This window comes from Histoplasma capsulatum (genome assembly GCF_000150115.1).
Source record: "Histoplasma capsulatum G186AR genomic scaffold supercont2.20, whole genome shotgun sequence".
Taxonomy (NCBI): domain Eukaryota; kingdom Fungi; phylum Ascomycota; class Eurotiomycetes; order Onygenales; family Ajellomycetaceae; genus Histoplasma; species Histoplasma capsulatum.
This window is the reverse complement of record NW_025544820.1, coordinates 161,152-179,812: the sequence shown is the minus strand read 5'-3', so window position 1 is coordinate 179,812 and position 18,661 is coordinate 161,152. Positions and strand designations below refer to the sequence as shown.

The following is an 18,661-nucleotide window of genomic DNA, read 5'->3' as shown; positions in this document are numbered from 1 at the left end:
TACAGTACAACATGCAATACAAACAGGATTTGCTTTTTACCTCAAAAATCCACCTTGTCCGAAACATCAACAGCAAGTCGTCAAACCTCAGCCGGAAGGCTGATATCCGTTCGCCGCCTATCCTTCAAAGCCCATTCGTCGTGCCGCTGAAGGCATCTTGACCGTCACAGGAAGCTCGAAGTCGGAGGCCACGTGAGTCACTTCGGCTTTCACCACAGCGCCCTGAGACAGCTTCTCGAACCCAAGTTTCGTGTAGAATACCAATCCAGCTCGGGTTGATTCGAGGTACACTGGCACCTGCAGCTTCTCGCCGACGTCCAAACCCCAGTCTATCAGCAATTGGCCAATGCCACGTTTTTTTGGTGCCCCGGGTGCACTGCGATGATTGAGCAATCTGGTAGATAGAGTGAGCTAGTTTCTGAGCATTCCTCTTAAAAATGTGGGTTGGTTCCTCAAACGAGAAGTGGAGAAAAAAGGGAGGGGGGAGTGGGTTCAATCACAAACATATTCCCTCCCCACGCAGCTACTTGTCCCCCACTTCCCAGATGGCCCAAAAAGCTTTTTCTGCCCCCTCCTTCTCCGGTCCTTGCAGCCACGCGACGGTTGGGTTCTTCTGCCATCCGTCAGCCTCTCCGCGCCAGTGGACCTCCCATACTGTCATGCCGACCATTCAAATTCTTCCGGTATCGGTATCTGCACACTTAAATGTATGGGTTACCGCGGTGCCGTGCCACCATTGCAGTGTGCTGGCTGTATGCGCCTTGCGCATTTCGACATGCATGCCCCGCAGGAATAGCCCTTTAACGCAGCAAAATAGACGTCGTAGACTGGGGTGATATCAGAAATGGTCGCAGGCAGGTCGATTAGATTCATTTTACTATCTCTTAATATCTTCTTTCGTGGGTTTGGTTTTTGAATTTCGATCTTCGATTTTCCCTTCGTTGCTGTCACACACACACACACACACACAAAATAACATTATCTTATGCGGTAGACTTTGCCATTGAGTGTGAGAAAATTCGTTAGAAGGAGCTGATAGGTGTCGTTTTGCGATATAAATAACTTGATTTCAACTTAAATCAGCGGAATAACCTCGAAGAGCACTGGTCATCGCTAAAACCGAACCCTACTAAAATTTCAACATTAAGATTCGAGAGAAATAATGATAGAAGAAGCAGGAACATATCTATTTCTGCAATTTGCCTTTTGCAGAAACATTCCAAGAACTCGATGTAATGAAATCGTGATGAGACGGCGGAGCCCGGAAAGTGAGGGTGGATGTTTTTGATACCCTTTGCCAAGCAAAATAAAAATAACCGCCAATTTTGTAAAGTTCATTCAACTGTGTTCATAGGCCAAAATAGGACAAAGTACGTTGTCGGCATAACCCCTAGTTACATGCGCAATTCAATCAGGAAATCGCACCCAAGTCGGCTTAAACAACAAGGCCCTTGACTTGCTTGAAGTCCTTGACCTTGATATCCCTCCACATCATGGTAGCTCCAAGGCCGACAGCCAGAATCGCAGTACCTCCTATAAGCATATATTTTTGCCCATCACCATAGGCTCTGTTAATGGCAATTCTTTCAAGGCTTCCAACTGGATACGATTTTTGTACCGTAAGATCTCCGTATATGAGGGTGGCGTTGGCCTTGGCCTCGTCAGGTAGGTACTCAGCTAATCTTTGGGGGAATACTCCGGTCCAGATTGCAGCGGCAACGGTTTGACCGATTGCGCCGCCGATGTTTGCAAACATGGATTCAACTGCGAGAACGACGGCGACATATTGATGAGATGTAGCGGCCATAACAGCCATTTGCTCTGTTATGACGCACGTTCCACCAGCAAAGGCGATAAAAATTTGGCACATGATGATATATCCGATATTGACATCCGGCTGGCGGAAAGTGATCATGAGGCCTACGCCGAGAATGGTAAGAGGCACACCGAAATAGAGGGCAAGCCATTTAAAGCGCCCACTCCATCGCACTAAGATGCCTACGATGATGGACCAAAAGCACGCGCCGATGCTATATATGTTCACGATATAGCTGGCCTGGGTGATTGACAAGTCGTTGACGATTTGGAGGAAAGATGAAAAATAGCTATCCCAGATGTAGAAGCTGACAAACAAACTTGCAGCAAGAATACAGGCGCCCAACACAGTTCGATCGAAAAGGAGTTCGAAAGGAATGAAACATACCGGTGCCCGGTACTTCTCGTAAAGGGCGAAAGCGATAAGGAGGAGACCACCCACGATGATCATGCTGATGACTAGGCTTGATCTCCATTGATCCTTCTGGTAAGAATAAAGGCTGAATGGGAGGAGAAACAAAGCCAACCCGCTAGCTAGGAGAATTATCCCGATAATATCGAATTCGAAGAAATAGTGTTTGAGCGATTGGGTGAATGTGCGACTATGTGTTTTTTCAGGTAGCAACCCGGCGTCTTTCGCCTTTTTGTAGTTCCAGGCAAACACTGCGTACAGAGGGCAAGTGATGGCAGGAGTGATGATGGCGAAAGCACCATAACCCCACCTGAAGCCAGGACCATTCAGGAAGACCGTCGCAAGTGGTCCGCCAACCCAGACAGTAGCGATATAAGGTGACGAAACAAACGCAAACATAAGGGCTCGATTTTTCAGAGCGGATGTATCAGCAATGAAAATACTTATTGTGTAACTCATCCCATTGTATCTACCAAGATCGAGGAAGGAAGGGAAAATTAGCTCCTAAGGAAGAAAAATACTATTTATAGATATATTAGGAAGAAAGCTCGAAAAGGTCTAACGCACCCTACCCAGTAGAACACTTGCGCAGCAGCATAGGTTTTGACATTGTTGCATGCAGCCATCATGACAAGGCCGATCGTCAGTGCTCCTACCATGATGAGGAAGCCTTGTGGTCGACCCCAGATATCTAGAACCTTAGCAAGTGGTAACTTGATAAGACCTCCGATGATATTCGACATAATCATGGTTGAAGCCGTCAATGAGTGCAGCCTAAAACTACTGGTAACATAAGGGAGAAGGGAATTGGACATTCCCTGCTGCATTGTGTCGACGAAGGTAATAACCCATATCCTATTATTTACATGAGTATATTAGCCTTGTCCTATCCGGAGACGGTTGCTGACTCAGGTGTTCGAGAAGACAGAAATCGGGGACAGAGAGCTCAAATATACATGACATATGCAAAGATGAGATGTCCTTTGCTCCAGACCTGGGTGGTGGCCTGGATCTTGCGTACCCCATCTTGGGCATCTGCTGAAAGCTGGTCTTCGGCGTCAACCTCTTGCTCTTGGGGCAAATCACCGGCTTCCTTGGCTAATCCACTGCTTATTACCTGTGGCTGGGCCACAGGCGCATGCGTCTGAAGCTTGGAGAGGAAGGCTGATCTCATTGTGACAAGGACTTCAGGGTTACGAGAGAAGAGAGCACAAGGCAGTAGAAGATTGCATCAGAGGACGACACCACAAGGGCAGCGAGCTGATGGGAGTGTTCAGAATATGAAGGTCGCAAAAAGTGAGCTTTGACACCGGGCATGTTTGCAGCAGTGTCGGTCCCACCAGCGGGGGATAGCATGCAGCTCAACCATGGCCGTTGCCGTTGGAGTCGTTGCTGAGGAGTTGCTGAGTTCGGCGGAGGTCTGATCCTGATACACCCCACCACGAGTCGAGGGACGCCAAGAAGGGGAATTGCGCCGGTTGGTTCCTTTTTCTTGGGTCACATTGACAAGGCTGGGCCCCTGATTGATAAGATGGACAGTACGGAGTAATGATAATATATTACAGTACGTCTCGTATCGTATATTATTCATGTAATGTAATATCATACCGTATATCGCATGAAAGACTTGCATGTACTGTACTATATACTACTATGTATTGTATCTGTCTAGTGTCCTTCTAATTTACGCCAGTACCATAGGAATTTCCACACCTTCGCAACAATCGGATCTTTTCTTCAGAGAATTCCGGCAGCAACCAAACCTCCTGGCGACCGCTTCTAGGGTTGGCTGTGTCCTGGCCCTTTTCCATGTGTCAAGCGTCCTCCACAGAGCCCGTGAGCGCAAGATCTATTTTGTTTTTCTATCAGCTCAAGCTCAACAAGCGAATGACGGGTTGTTGCGCTGCCCCGTCCGAGTGATCATTCCGTGCAGCTATTTGATTGATTCGAATCCCGTTATAATCAAGTTGGTTGTTGGCACTGCCCCTGAGACCTTGCAATGATTGTGATCTCCCCATCTCTCTTCTGCTTTTTCTTTTTCTTTTTCTTTAATTTTTATTATTTAAGGCTCCATCATGTATAAGAGCTACTCCGTGGGAACGAACACTGCAGTTACCTGTCCATATCCAGACAATCAAATATTGCGGCTGGAAAACGCAGCTTCCCCCTTCTCTTTTCAGTGCAATACTCCTCTTCCTACCTATCTTGATTGCGAGGTTGATTTCCTTGTGTTTGCAATTTTAAACCCATCTGAATTCCTCGCCAATTCTGCAGCGGGAATCCAATGCTGACAAAACATTCGAGGAAGTCGATGAACGATTTGCGCTTTTCACCACATTCTTTATTCCGATTACCATTTTTATCATTATCCCACGGCATTTGCTCAAGTTCAAGTTGGGAATCTCCCGGGCAATATTTCAAAATTCTCTCGGAGAAAATACGCCTTTTCTAATTGCGAAACCGTGTTTCTGGAATAAAAAGGAGCGAGCGGCACTGCCGATAAGCTCTCTCATCCATTATTCGAGATAGAAAAAATAGCAACTATACTGCTTGATGCGCCTTGATGGTTTTTAATAATGAATATATATATATATTCTTTTGCTTTTAGCATTTGCTCATTAGCTTCAACTTTTCTTGTTCTTCGTTCACAAACTTGATTCACCCACTACGCTCATTGCCAAACTTGAGAGCGCCCGCTCTGCTTGCTGCGGATCACTACAAGCGGTTATCATAAAGTAGATTTGACATCGAACGATGATGCTCAGCTACTTCCACCTTACTCCGTATATGAATGATCGATCGCTAGGCGGTACTTGGCAGGTCTTGGCCACATATATTTCCTCATCGGGTATCAAGCTTCTTCTTTGAACTCATCATCCCTCGCGCGGAGCAAAGTCAAGCGGGACAAGGCGCATCCCCGAAACAACCAGCAGCGTCTGCAGACCCAGGATATTTCCCTGAACCAGTTAGTAAATATGAATCATACGGCAGGGACAATGGGCGCAGCATCTAAGTTCCTTGTCATGGCCGGTGAAGTTGAATTTGACCATGGGCGGAGCGTTATAAAAGAGCCAGAATGGCCCGGCTCTAGCTTCCTAGACTTTCTTATTCATGGCAAATGGAGTGTTCTTTTAGAATCCCAAAATATAATTGTTTTGCCATATCAATACTATCATTCAGGAAATCATGTCACCTGAGCCTGAAGTAAAAGGTAAATACTCACCACAAGGGGAAGCCTACCGCTCTCTAACAACATCTTTCAGAGCTATACCACTATTCTCCAAACAGAAGTGCAGCCATTTTCTTCACCGTGGCTTACTCAATTTCTGCAGCATTGCATGAATTGCAGCATAGGTGAGATCATCTTCCCATCACCAAACAGAAAATAACTACTCACGGTTCCACGTCCATGCCCCTTTCTAGAACGTCTAAACCACAGAAATTCACAATCCCATTGACGCTAGGCGCCATTTTTTCGGCCATAGGTTTTCTCCAGCGCTCCCTTCTCGCTTCTGGCAAGGGAGATGTTCAATCTCTCTACACACTGTCGACGATGTTCATTCTCGGCGCTGGGCCGACGTATGCTGGTGCAGATTATTTCATCTGTGGACGACTATTCAGCTTTGTCCCCTCTGCAGCTCCAATGTCTCCAATCAGGGTCGTCCGCACGTTTATCACCTTTGACGTCCTGGCTGAGGTATGCGTCTGGACCGGTGCTGGCTTACTTGCTGGCGCTCATACTGACACGGCTGCTCGGTATAAAATTGGATTGAATTTGATTCGAGCAGCCATGATTACTCAGGCATTCTTGTTCACATCGTTCTTGGCCATTTTAGCATCATTTCATGTCCGGGTCTGTGCACTTCGTGCGGAGTGGTCTGTTACCTCGAATGGTGGTACGGGTAGAAGGTTTATGATGGTTGTGTACTCTCTTTACGCATCCTCGATGTTTATTATTATACGATCCGCCTACCATATTGCAGGTATTTCTTTCTTCCAGTTGTGTTACTAAGCTTTGAACCCCATTGCGGCGTCTTCCGAGGCTGAGCTCAGTTGCTTCTAGAAACATTTGTTCCCGAAGGCCACTCGTTTCGTACAAACGAGCAGCCTTTCCTCATATGTGAGGCATTTCTGATGTTGCTTAACACCACGATGTTCAATGCTTTCCACCCTAGCCACATTCTCCCGATTGACTCGCAGGTATACGTAGGCATTGATGGACAGGAGAGAGCCAACGAAACAATCGAGGGCGCTTTCACCGATTCTCGCCCCTTGCTGCAGAAGATACTAGATCCGCTTGATGTCAAAGGATTGTTCTCGAGGGATAAGAAGAGATGGTATGAACCTACGGCAGAGCTGGAAATGGATATCAATTCGACTCATCATCTGGTTCATCATTAGAAGCTCAGTGATAGCGAGTGGTACGGTGTCTCATCATTTGTCCACTTCGTTTTGCTGTGTCTATGTATATGCCACGTTAACTTGAGTAATCCCCACCGGGAAGTAAGATTTGGCTTGGTTAATTGAAATAGGGGACTAGAAGGAGTTTAGGTTTCTATATTTACAAATGGAAGCTCATGCATGATAACTAAGTTGTCAACTGACAAAAGCTTTCTCTACATGACACAATAAATAGGAATTTAGTAATAGTGATTCAATTTGTTAATCTGATAGACTTTTAACAAGGAGCAAGAAAGAACCGAAAGAAAGGAAAGGGAAAGGAACAAAAAATTGGGCACGGGAATTTTTGAAACAGAAATAGTATCATCAAATTTTGTTACTTTAGAGGAAATCCCTTGGGGAGTGTGGGAAGAAGAGAAGAGAAAGGACACAAAAAAAAAAAAAAGACACGTGCTAAGTAGATGAGTATACGAGATTGCAGGAGGTAAAAATTGGCACAATTTCTGGAAACGCCCATGGATATACTCCGTAGATGTCAAAAGATTTTTCAGTGTCTATACCCCAACCCAGCTATTTCGTGGGACAGACGAAAAATTTTCCGTCAGCTCGTAGGTGGAGTGCTCTCTTCCATCACGTCTGCCCGAAACAGTGTTGAATTTGGTTTGGTCACCAGCAGCGAGATAATGTCACCCATTTCGTTGAGGATAGAATCGGCCTCTGCTCTCCAGGACTCAAATGTGACGATCTCGATACATAAGCTGTCCCCTTTCGGGAAAGCCTGTATTTTCCACTCACGAAGAGGCTCCAGGTGTGGGTAAATAGTATCCATCCGGCTATTGGCTGACAAAAAACGTAGGCTCTCCACATGCTCAACGTCTTGATGTACGACAGAGTCAAACCATTCCGTCGTCTCGGGCCAGTCTGTACATTTCCGAACAATTTCCTTAAGCCCTATGCCTTCGAACGGCGTGCTTGAGATGTGCTGGTGTTGAACAAAGTTGAGCAGGTCGACTACCGTCCAACCAGATTTGAACTTGACTCTTACTGGAATGTACTGCCAAGTTGGTCCGACGACCGTGTCACAATTGGCGAAATCGATGTTGCGACCACTGACAACTTCTCCGAATGTGACGTCACGTAGGGACAAACGGCGAGCCAAGCATAGTGCCCATGCTGCTGTAGGGAGAGTGGCAAGCGTGATTTCTTTCGAACGTGATGAGATGTCAAACGTTTTGGATATAAAAATCGACTTTTTGCTGATTAACGGCGTTGATGGGCGCAGAACTGACATAGAGGAACCCTGGAGCAGGCGTCGCCAGTATTCTATGCTTTGTGGGATGTTGTTTCTGACGATGTGGTGGACAAATGACGAGAAAGGTAAGCCTGCAGGAACCAGCTCGCCCTCGTATAAAGCGGAAAGCTGACGAAGTAAAATGGGGAGGCAGATTTCGTCATATTGAGCATGGGAAATACGCATAATCAGGCAACTCAGTCCACTAGAACTCTGGACAAAGAAGAACTTTATGAAAGGGGATCCAAGTGGCATCACCGTCTGGATATCAAGACCACAAAGCTGCTCCGCAAAAGCTGTCAGGTCGCCGTCTATTTGGTATTCATCTAGGGGAAGTTGTAGTTCCTCTATCACAACGCCGAAACAAGAACCGCCGGACTTGACGAAAATCGTCCGTAGGATCTCGTTGCGAGATATGAGTTCCTGACAGCTTTTGAATAGGTGCGACTGGTCGACAGCTGCATCCAAGTAGAATAATTCGTACCGTGCAGAATATCGGGGAAGGTTGATTGTCCCATCCACGGCGATCTCCTGGAGAGGACGTGCAGGCAGGACGTCTACTACTTTCCAGCTTGGGTTCATAAGCGAGGGGTGGATAGATTCAGAAATAAAGGTATCAACATCTGAGACGTCAAGAGTTGAAAATGGACTATATTGTTTCGTAGCTACTTGGAGAGGTAGCGACTCCTTCGCAATATCCGCCATATCGTGAAAACGACGATGCTGGAAGACCTGCATAACTACCAGTTCGAGATTTTCCATTCTTCCCTCTGACACCAATTTCATAGCGCTAATAGAGTCGCCGCCGAGGTCAAAGAAACTGTCATTAGAGCCAACCTCGTCCTCACTAATCCCAAGGACGCGGGCCCAGAGTTTTCGTAATTTCTGTTGTTTGGGAGTTGTCACTTGTGACCGACTTTTGGCTTCCGGTTTCTTAATTTCCATGTCAGATTTGATATTTCTGCCTTTTCCCCCTAGGATCACTAACGAACCATCACTGTTGTACTTGGCTAACTGGCCTGTTTTATGAAGGGTTGCTTGCCTTCCTGGAATATCCCGATGACCAGCAGAAAGCCATTTGGTACCGCCGATTTGAATGGAAGTGTTTGTTGGGAAATCCCCTTCGATGACGAGCTCTCCTATTCCCCCAAGCGGGACTAACTGTTCCGAATCTTCAGGAGCAACTATCCAAGTTGCAGTTGCATCTGAATAGTCATGACCCAAGACTACCTCATCTCCACTATTTGGTTTGTAGGTATTGCTGAAACGCCATATCTCAGCTAGCTCTTCGTCTGTCATTGGTAGCAAATCGCTGACAAGGGCATTCCCATTTTCACATAGTTGTTGTACGGTTTGTCCGAATTGCCCCAACACCTTATCCATTTGACAGACGTCGATTGTGGCCGAATCAAAGCTGGCCATGACCAGGAAACCTTTGGGATCCAACGAGCAAACCAACATAAGAGCATATGTGTTGAATTTCAATGCCTCGCGGGCAGCGTCCTCATCTCCGGCTGGGACAAAACCATTGGCTGGTCCATCTCCCGTCAGGTTCGTGCCATCCTCCGTTGTGGTTGGGTGAATGACAATGCCGGTCCTCAACTCGCAAGCTTCGCGCGCGTCAGGGCTCAGGCGTCTGATATGCTGCAGTCCCATGTGTTCATGGGGGATACGAAGTATACTGCCATCGTGGATTCTTCGTAGATACTCGCTAACCCGTGTATTTCGGTCAAACCGTACCCGCACGGGGACGGTGGTAATCATGGGCCCTTCAATTTTTTCAATACCTACAACAGGTGCATTTCTCCCTGTAAGAGTTTCCCCAAACACGACATCATCGGATAAGGTATATTTTCCTACAACCAAAGCCCAGGCCGCTCTGATAGAGGTCGCAATGCTGGTACATGATGCCGATGTCTTCCCTAGCGGGAAGTATTGTTCCAATAGCGATTGAGCCTGTGTTTGATATCCAGCCCGCGGGAGAGCTGGGAACTGCAAACCGTTCGCTCCTTGCAGTTGTTCCTTCCAGTATATCTCGGAATCTTTATGGTTGAGGCCGCTGAGGTGTTTAATAAAGGAGTTGAAAGCGACTGATCTTTCTGATTCCTGGTTGTTAAACGCCCTATTAACGCGCCGCACTACCAATGGCATAGACCAACCATCATACAAAGCATGATGTATTGTCAAGACAAAATGGACTTTGCCTGTTGTCTCATTTGAAGTAACTGCAAAACGCGCGAGCGGTGTGCCTAATCCCATTGATTCATTCCGGTCTTTAACCAAGTACTCTTCTAGGGTCGTGCCTGCACGCCATGTGATCCCATCTTTCAAAACAACTTGCATGAGACCATGGCCGGGAACCTGCACTATGCGTGTGCGTAATATTGGGGAGTCTGCAGCTGCAGTTTCGAACGCCCTTTGGAGCCGCTGCGCTGTTTGGGAATTTGCTAGTTCGACAACTCGCTGAGCAACATACGCTTCGCTGACTTTGGCAGAAAGGGCCATCAAGCCTTCTTGCAATGGCGTACAAGGGTAGACATCCATGACCGATGTTGCGTCAATTCCGCAGAGTTTTGCCGTTTCGATGCGTGCATTGTTCTCTTTCCAGTGTGAATCCAAGAGGGAAAATGGCGGCACATCGATTTCTGCTTCGGAATCAGAATGCTTCAGGGTTATAGCCAGTTCTGCTAAGGTTGGATGCCGGAATATATCAGCTACGCTGGTAAGAAGGTTCTCCGCGCGTGCAGCGGCCACCAGTTTCATTGCCATGAGAGAATCTCCTCCTAAGTCGAAGAAATTGCTCTGTACATCAATCTCCGCTTCAGCGCCGAATAGACCTTTCCAGAGATGTGCCAATTGTCGCTCCCTCTCTGACTGCGGCTCCTTCTGTGATGAGAAAGTCTTATGCCTAATAAGCTCTTTTCTTGACATGGCAGACCCAAGACTGCGTAGCTTCTTGCGGTCTACTTTACACGATACGAGTAATGGCATTTCAAGCAGAGGTATATATGCTGCTGGCACCATATACCGAGGAAGCACACTCCCAAGCGCCTTATCCATCACTTCTAGGGAATGACGGAGCTCCGTGGAGAAGGTCGCTATTTCTTTATTTGTCTGGGATTTCGTGGTGGTTTTCTCTGCGATAAAGGCGACCAAGGTTGGCTGATCCCCTTTCCCTCCTGGTGTGATAACCTCCGCAGCAACGACGTTTCCAGCTGGTAGCCTGGTCCGTAAGTGGTGTTCCACCTCTCCGAGCTCTACTCGCTGCCCTCTGAGCTTTACTTGCTGGTCGCCTCTGCCCACAAAAACTATTGAGCCCGAGCCATCTGGATCATATTTGACTAGATCTCCCGTTTTATAGAAACGTCCATGTCTTCCAGGGTATCCTTGGCAACCGGAAAGCAGCCACATTGGGTCTTCAATGAATACAGATGAAGTCCGTTCGGGGTCGTTAAGGTACCCCCGCCCCACAATCGGACCCTCTATAATAAGCTCGCCAATTGCTCCGATAGGCATCAGACGATTATGGTCAGTTGGGTCCACCACCCATGTAACACCACCAACACCCTTCCCGATGCTAGTATATGCTCGATCAAGTGCGATTTCATTGTTAATTGTACAGCCAACCGTGCACTCTGACGGCCCGTAGGCAATAATAACCTTTGTCAATTTGCCCCAGTTTGCCGCATCTCGGACGGAAACGGATTCTCCCCCAAGACCTAGAACCTCAAGAGAAGACAAAGTATCTTCTCCGAGGACCCTTGCAACGGACGGTGTCATATGAGCCATGTTGACTTTCATGTTTCTTATTGCGCCACTAAGATTGTTCACTCGATCGTCTTCGGATGGCACACAGACACACCCTCCATGGGCGAGAGTGCATAACATGCAATCAATACTGACATCGAAAGCGTAAGATGGAAAGTCGAGTACCCGTGAGTGTGGACCATAGCCTACAGCTTCAGCTCTCGGCAAAGCGCCGCTAGTATAATTCGCGTGTGATATTACCACACCCTTTGGTTTTCCTGTACTTCCTGATGTGAAAATGGTATATAGGGGAGAAGACCCAGGAACAGATGGTAGGTCGGTTGCAGAAGCTGGCGGCAGTACTGACGTCTGGATTTGTTGGAAAAAATCACGATTAACCACAATCACGCCTCCAGCTAAAATTCTCTTTCCCAACTCCTCCTGCCGTTCCGAAGTTAGCATCAGATTCGCACCCACTTCTGTCGCTATTGTCTGCAATCGCGCCTCAGGTTGACTCGGGTCTGTGAGCACCAATGTGCCGCCTGACTTCATAACGGCGAGCACTGCAACAACAGTCCACATTGACTTTTCGAAACAAAGTAAGACATGGTTTCCAAATTTGACACCTAGTTTAATGAGATGAATTGCCAGCAGCGTCGAAAACTGATCAACTTCTCCGTAAGACAATTCGCCATCCCACGAAACAACGGCCTGACGACTAGGATCCCTTCGCGCCTTTTGCACAAAAATATCATGGATACAGTCGTCAAGTGTTTGAGGGACAGATGCATTCCATTTCCACAATTGCTGCAATTCGCGGTCACCAAGCTGCATGGCCTGCCTGATTGTCTGGTCTGTGTTTTTGAGGATTGAGTCGAGAATATCCATGAATCCGGAGCACTGGATGTGAACAGCATGCAAGGATAGCGTGGCATGTTGGCCGTGTTGCTTCATCAATAATTTCGGATTCGATGCTAGTGCTTCGACGTAAAATGGCAACTGCATACTCGATTTAGCCGAGAGAATCAAGAGCAGTCATGAAGTCAATAATACTTACATCTTCACTGCCATTCTCTGTTTGAGTGGTAATTGTGAACAAAATGGAGTAGGTGGATGGTTGCGTATGTTCGTTATTTGAGGTAGTGGTCCGTCTGGCGCGAATGGAGGCAAGTGCTTTCGTTACGGGGTCGCTCTCCGCCAAAACGATTTCATTGATATTGCTTGAGAAACCTTTTAGAATCGAATTCTCATCGGTTGGTGCGACCTTCAGACTCCATGAGAATTCTCCATCATCGCTGAGACCATTATCTCGGTACAGGAATAAAGTCCAGGCCAAAACTAAAAGATCAATCTGATCCTCAAAACCCTTGAGAAATAAGAGGGAATTCTCCATAAAAACCCCATCTGTTACTCGACCACTTGCAGAGAAGTCAAATTGGGCATTCCCATCGACCTTATTGCCGTTGCAAGCAGGTAAGTGCATGTTCATGACTAGAATCAATGGACAATCGTCTTCCGTATTACTGTCTACCTTCATGAGGCGAGGTTTATCCCCTCATAATCTATAGACAGATATGGATAAGATGGTGTACCTTTGCACCGGGCTAATTTTATACTTTCCCTTTCTCGTATATCTCCCGCGAATCTCAACAGTCCTGCCCGAGTTGCATTCTTCAGTCATTTTCCGTTCAACACTTCCCTATGTCAGTACCATCACCTAACTGTGGAGAGCGAAAGCGTCTTACGGGTCTGTCAGAAATATGGTAAGTTACAGCGGGGGCTCCACATCTTTTTGTTCCCGCTGATCTCTAGAAGAGACATTTCCGTCACCGTTGTATGGGAAATTTTGCAAACCATTTCGTACGATTTCCATTGTAATAAGAATCGAAACGGCTTGTACGAACTACGGCGTGACGTACAGTGGGAAAGAACCGAATCCAGGATGGTGATGATGATGATGATGCCATTCAAACCGAGCCTAGCCGTGGGAATTTTTGTGAGTTCAGTTCTGCATGGGCGGCATAGAGCTCCACAAAAGTACGGAACCAGAAATTAATGTGGGTATGAGATATGATCATGGGGCAAGGGGATGCAAGAGTTTTTTCTTTCCCTGGATAATGATTGACAGAGCAATTCCTGTTGGGATCGAAGCAGAATGCGGCTGCTTGGCGGGGCAGACATCGTATGATCTGATAAGACGGAACCAATCTCCGATACCGGGGTCCCGGTTAATAGAGTTATCTGATCCTGCCCATGTGGACACTCTTGACGTTGTGTAACAGTAATTCGGCGTTTTCCCACAGTCCCCACGCTATCGTATTGTTATGCACATATACAAACCATTTCTGAAATAAATACGGATCTGATAAGGTTCGTATCCAAACATCATACCACCTCACACAACGCTACTGTGCTCCCCTACGGCATTGGTGCAATTGACCCACAAAACGCGAAACTAGAAAAAATGAGAGCAAGAGAAACTTCGCAGCATGGGGCCTAGAATCCTCAGAGCTATCGAGGGCCATCCGCCTGGGGGAGACATCGAGCTTCATCGAGAGCCACTTTCCGTTCTCGCCATGAATCAACTCTTCCTGGTGTTTGCTTTCATAAACTCGCATTGGAAATTGCGGTACTTGAGCAGAGGAGTTTGTTTTCCTGCTACCAAACACAGATATGACTGAGGCGTCGGAAGATTTGGCTGCCGGAGAGTCAAAAACTGCGAAGAGCCGAAGGGTACTGATAATCATCTCAAATACAAATGTTATAAGCACAGCTAACTCTGTGACGACTGGATAGATTATTCGAAGGGCTACTAGATATGTCCGCCTTCTCTTTTATGCAGAGCCGACAACCGTTGACCTTATTCTCCTCACACTTGGTATACTAGCCGCGATTGCTTCAGGAGTGCCATTCCCTCTTATGGGTATTATCTTCGGCCAATTGGTTGACAATCTTAATTCTGCATCTTGCAACACCGATTCTCAAAGAGGCTCAGCATATCAATCAGAAGTTAATGACAAGGCACTCAAAGTCGTCTATGTTGGAATCGCTTACTTTGTCTTGGTATATATCTATGTCGCTTCGTGGAATTTGTTTGGTGAGCGCCTGGCCCAAAGACTTCGTGAGCGGTATTTCAAAAGTCTATTACGGCAGGATGCTTCATTCTTCGACAATATGCCAGCTGGAGAAGCTGCATCTCGACTCACGAGTGACATAACGACAATCCAACAGGGGACATCTGAGAAAGTAGGCATTGTCCTCAATAGTGTATCGTTTTTCATCACCGCTTATATCATCGCTTTCGTCAAAGATGCAAAACTTGGTGGGGAGTTAGTGTCTCTAACGCCAGCCTATCTGCTAATGTCGCTTGTTGGCGGTTACTATACTCAGAAATACGCATCGGCTATGCTGAAAAACGTTGCTGGAGCATCATCCGTTGCGATGGAAGCACTGTCAAACGCAACAATTGTGCATGCATTCTCGGCAAACGCTCAGTTAGAATCGAAATTTGCAGGCCTGTTGGGCAATGCAAAGGTAGCTGGAATTAGAAAGGCAATTTCTATCGCTGTCCAGTCGGGATTGCTGTATTTTATTGCATTCTCCGCAAATGGATTGGCATTCTGGCAAGGCTCGAAAACGATCGCGGATGCAGTTGCCTCCGGTAACCCTGGATCATCAGTTGGGACTACATACACCGTGATTTTTTTGTTGGTCGATGGTGAGATATTCAATATTAAAGTATCCAGTATCCAGTAGGCTAACTGAAGTTTTAAAAGCTACTTTGATCCTTAGCCAAGTCGCTCCTTTTGTTCAAGTCTTCGATGCTGCAGGAGTGACCTTCGAAAGTTTGGAAGCTGATATCAACCGGGAACCGAAAATAGATGGCACAGTTGAAGGCACTGGAAATTCTCTCCGAAACGTTTCCGGTAATATTGAGCTGAACAATGTTTCCTTTGCATTTCCGTCCCGGCCAGATAAACCTGTGCTAGATAATGTGTCAATGTCATGTGCAGCTGGACAACATACCGCAATCGTTGGTCTATCCGGGAGCGGGAAGTCGACCGTAGCCGGCCTAATAGCACGATTATATGACCCAACAAATGGGGAAGTGTCTTTCGCTGGGCAGAACATCAAAGATCTCAATGTTCGATCTTTGCGAAGCAATCTCAGTCTTGTCCAGCAAGAGCCATCACTCCTCGACCGATCCATCCTTGAGAATATTGCCTTGGGACTAATTAATTCTCCATCTCACTCTCACCTGTCCCCAGCCTTGCTTGGAGGTAAACTTTCCGATATTGCAACTGCCGTCAGGAATGGACGGGATCTAATCGAAGAAGCAGAGATGCATGGTCAAGAGACTGCAAAAATCATAGATCTGGTGCGTAATGCAGCGGATCTCGCTGATGCGAGTGCTTTTATCGGTCGTCTAAAGGATGGGTATGGTACTCTTGTCGGTTCTGCAGGTAGCCTGATATCAGGAGGTCAAAAACAAAGAATTTCCATTGCTCGTGCTTTAGTTAAAGAGCCTAAACTTTTGATTCTTGATGAAGCGACCGCTGCTCTCGATTCTACTAGTCAGCAACGTGTCCAATCCGCGATTGAGAAGGTAATGAGCGGAAGGACGTTAATATCCATTGCCCATCGTCTATCCACCATAAAGAACGCCGATAATATTATCGTTATGAATCAAGGGAAAGTTGTTGAGCAGGGGACTCACTCGGAGTTGATATCAAGCGATGGCGCATACGCTGGTCTAGTTCGTCTACAGAATCTCAATATTCGTCCTGAGGAAGAGAATGTTTCGAGTGAGTCATTGGCAACAAAGGACTCCTATGACAACATAATAGAGAAGGCTGCCGAAGCTAGTCTTGACGAAAGGCGCTCATTGGAGACATCTGCGCGGAAAGGAGAAGACAACAGCGATGGTATTAATGCGAAACGGTCTTTATCGTCAACCCTGAAAGCCGTGGGTCCAATGTTGCGGCCGCATATGCTCTTCCTTTTCCTAGCACTGACCAGCGCTTTCGTAGTTGGTGGCACATATTCAGCCTCTGCAGTTGTCTTCGGCAACACGATTGGTGGGTTGAGCCCATGCAAAACTGCAGATTCCATCAGGTCTGCTGGTAAATTTTACGGATTGATGTTTTTCATCCTCGCCATTATCGAGTTTTTCGCTAATCTGGGAAGTTGGTCAGCATTTGGCTGGGTTGCAGAGAAAATTACTTACAAAGTTCGAGTGCTCTCGTTCAGGGCCCTCATGGAGCAGGACTTGCAGTGGCATCAGTCGGATGGAAGAAGTCCTACTGTCCTCCTTTCAATCATCACCCAAGATGGTAATGCTCTATCTGGTCTCACGGGATCGGTTGTAGGTACCATTATTGCTATACTAGTAAATCTGGTCGTCGCAATTGCGTTATCCCATGTAATTGCATGGAAGATTGCACTGGTCTGCCTCGCTGTTGTCCCATTGATGCTGGGCGCGGGTGTCATGCGAGTCATAACAATGACGCAGTTTCAAGAGCGCCATGCCAGGGCGTTTGAGAAATCACTTGGAATAACGGTTGAAGCCGTCAATTCGATCAAGACTATCTCTGCTCTTTCTCTGGAACACGAAATTTTGAGAACCTATCGACGCTCCCTAAAAGGCCCGACAATGGAAATTGCGCAGCAAAGCGCCTATGCCAACCTTTGGCTAGCAATTTCGTACGGCGTGAGCAATTTCTTGTATGCGCTTGCCTATTGGTGGGGAGCTAAGAGAATTATTGCAGGCGATTACTCACAGACGCAGTTCTTTATTGTGCTCATGGCTCTCCTCGTGAGCGCACAGCTCTGGGGCCAAATGTTCACACTAGCCCCAGATGTGTCGCGTGCCTTCACCGCGCTCGCTCGAATTCTGAACCTCCTTGACCTCGGATCGACCAAGAATCTTTCTGGTCCATGCCAACATCTGAAACCGGGCAATGACCTCGAAGCCAACGCCGAGCCACGAGAGAAACGTCCCGATCAAAGTCAGGGAGGAATCAGCGTTTCTCTGAACAACGTGAAGTTCTCGTACCCAGCGCGTCAAGACGTTCTAGTCCTTGAGGGTTTGGATATTAATATTAAACCGGGCCAGTTTGCGGCGTTAGTCGGCCCAAGCGGCGCAGGCAAATCAACCATCGTATCTCTGATCGAGAGGTTATATACACCAACCTCAGGCAGTGTCCATATCGATGGCCAAGACATCTCAACCCGTGAAGGAGTATCGTTCCGTGATAACATCGCTTTTGTCCCACAGGACAGCGTGCTTTTCGAAGGCACTATCCGATTCAATGTTGCCCTTGGAGCTCGCCCTGGCCACAAGCCAACAGATGCAGAAATTGAAGAAGCTTGCCGGTTGGCAAATATTCATGACACCATTGTTAACTTGCCGGAAGGGTATAACACTAACTGTGGACCCAGTGGAAATCAGCTGTCAGGCGGGCAGAAACAGCGACTCGCAATTGCCCGCGCACTTGTCCGGAAACCTCAGCTGCTTCTCCTGGACGAATCGACAAGTGCCCTCGACGCAGAATCCGAACAGCTTCTCCAGGCCGGCTTAGAGAAAGCCACCAAAGGTATGACTGTTATCGCCATCGCGCATAGGCTATATACGATTCAGAAAGCAGATGTCATCTTCCTCATCGAAGATGGAAGATGCACTGATAAAGGCACCCATGCAGAGTTAGTGGAACGGAGCGAAAGTTATAAAATCAATGCATTACATCAGGCCTTCGAGTAACATGGGACAAACAGTTGATGCTGTCAATTTATTACCGGGTGTTTGTGCTTGCGGGGAACTTAAATAAAAAAACATAGAGGTTTTGCATCGAAGTTATTTTAGATCTAACTTTCTTAATTTATAGTAACTACTCTTTTACTTCATTTTGCAATAATCCAGAGCCAAGTTTATATTCCACGTTTAAACTCCCATCTCTTTCCCCCTCGCTCGCAAATTAAAATATAACTTCTCAATA

At 46.9% G+C, this 18,661-nt stretch overlaps 6 protein-coding genes across 6 annotated transcripts; 3 read left to right on the top strand and 3 right to left on the bottom strand.

Moving 5' to 3' along the window:
• Positions 1-117: 117 nt before the first annotated feature.
• HCBG_09037 (uncharacterized protein) lies at positions 118-873 on the bottom strand (the record flags this gene model as incomplete). Its single annotated transcript, XM_045436086.1, has 3 exons — positions 118-394; positions 539-613; positions 719-873. 3 exons carry the CDS (start codon positions 871-873, stop codon positions 118-120), a joined length of 507 nt encoding a protein of 168 aa, XP_045283238.1.
• Positions 874-1,435: 562 nt separating this feature from the next.
• On the bottom strand, positions 1,436-3,401 carry HCBG_09036 (siderophore iron transporter; the record flags this gene model as incomplete). Its single annotated transcript, XM_045436085.1, has 3 exons — positions 1,436-2,696; positions 2,795-3,082; positions 3,184-3,401. 3 exons carry the CDS (start codon positions 3,399-3,401, stop codon positions 1,436-1,438), a joined length of 1,767 nt encoding a protein of 588 aa, XP_045283237.1.
• A 357-nt stretch (positions 3,402-3,758) lies between these two features.
• Positions 3,759-4,230, top strand: HCBG_09035 (uncharacterized protein; the record flags this gene model as incomplete). The annotated part of the gene is made up of 2 exons (XM_045436084.1): positions 3,759-3,765; positions 3,929-4,230. 2 exons carry the CDS (start codon positions 3,759-3,761, stop codon positions 4,228-4,230), a joined length of 309 nt encoding a protein of 102 aa, XP_045283236.1.
• A 1,183-nt stretch (positions 4,231-5,413) lies between these two features.
• HCBG_09034 (uncharacterized protein) lies at positions 5,414-6,628 on the top strand (the record flags this gene model as incomplete). The annotated part of the gene is made up of 4 exons (XM_045436083.1): positions 5,414-5,438; positions 5,491-5,581; positions 5,651-6,210; positions 6,291-6,628. 4 exons carry the CDS (start codon positions 5,414-5,416, stop codon positions 6,626-6,628), a joined length of 1,014 nt encoding a protein of 337 aa, XP_045283235.1.
• A 601-nt stretch (positions 6,629-7,229) lies between these two features.
• HCBG_09033 (nonribosomal peptide synthetase) lies at positions 7,230-13,155 on the bottom strand (the record flags this gene model as incomplete). The annotated part of the gene is made up of 2 exons (XM_045436082.1): positions 7,230-12,665; positions 12,724-13,155. 2 exons carry the CDS (start codon positions 13,153-13,155, stop codon positions 7,230-7,232), a joined length of 5,868 nt encoding a protein of 1,955 aa, XP_045283234.1.
• A 1,184-nt stretch (positions 13,156-14,339) lies between these two features.
• Positions 14,340-18,608, top strand: HCBG_09032 (uncharacterized protein; the record flags this gene model as incomplete). Its single annotated transcript, XM_045436081.1, has 3 exons — positions 14,340-14,399; positions 14,463-15,384; positions 15,443-18,608. 3 exons carry the CDS (start codon positions 14,340-14,342, stop codon positions 18,424-18,426), a joined length of 3,966 nt encoding a protein of 1,321 aa, XP_045283233.1.
• Between the last annotated feature and the right edge of the window lie 53 nt (positions 18,609-18,661).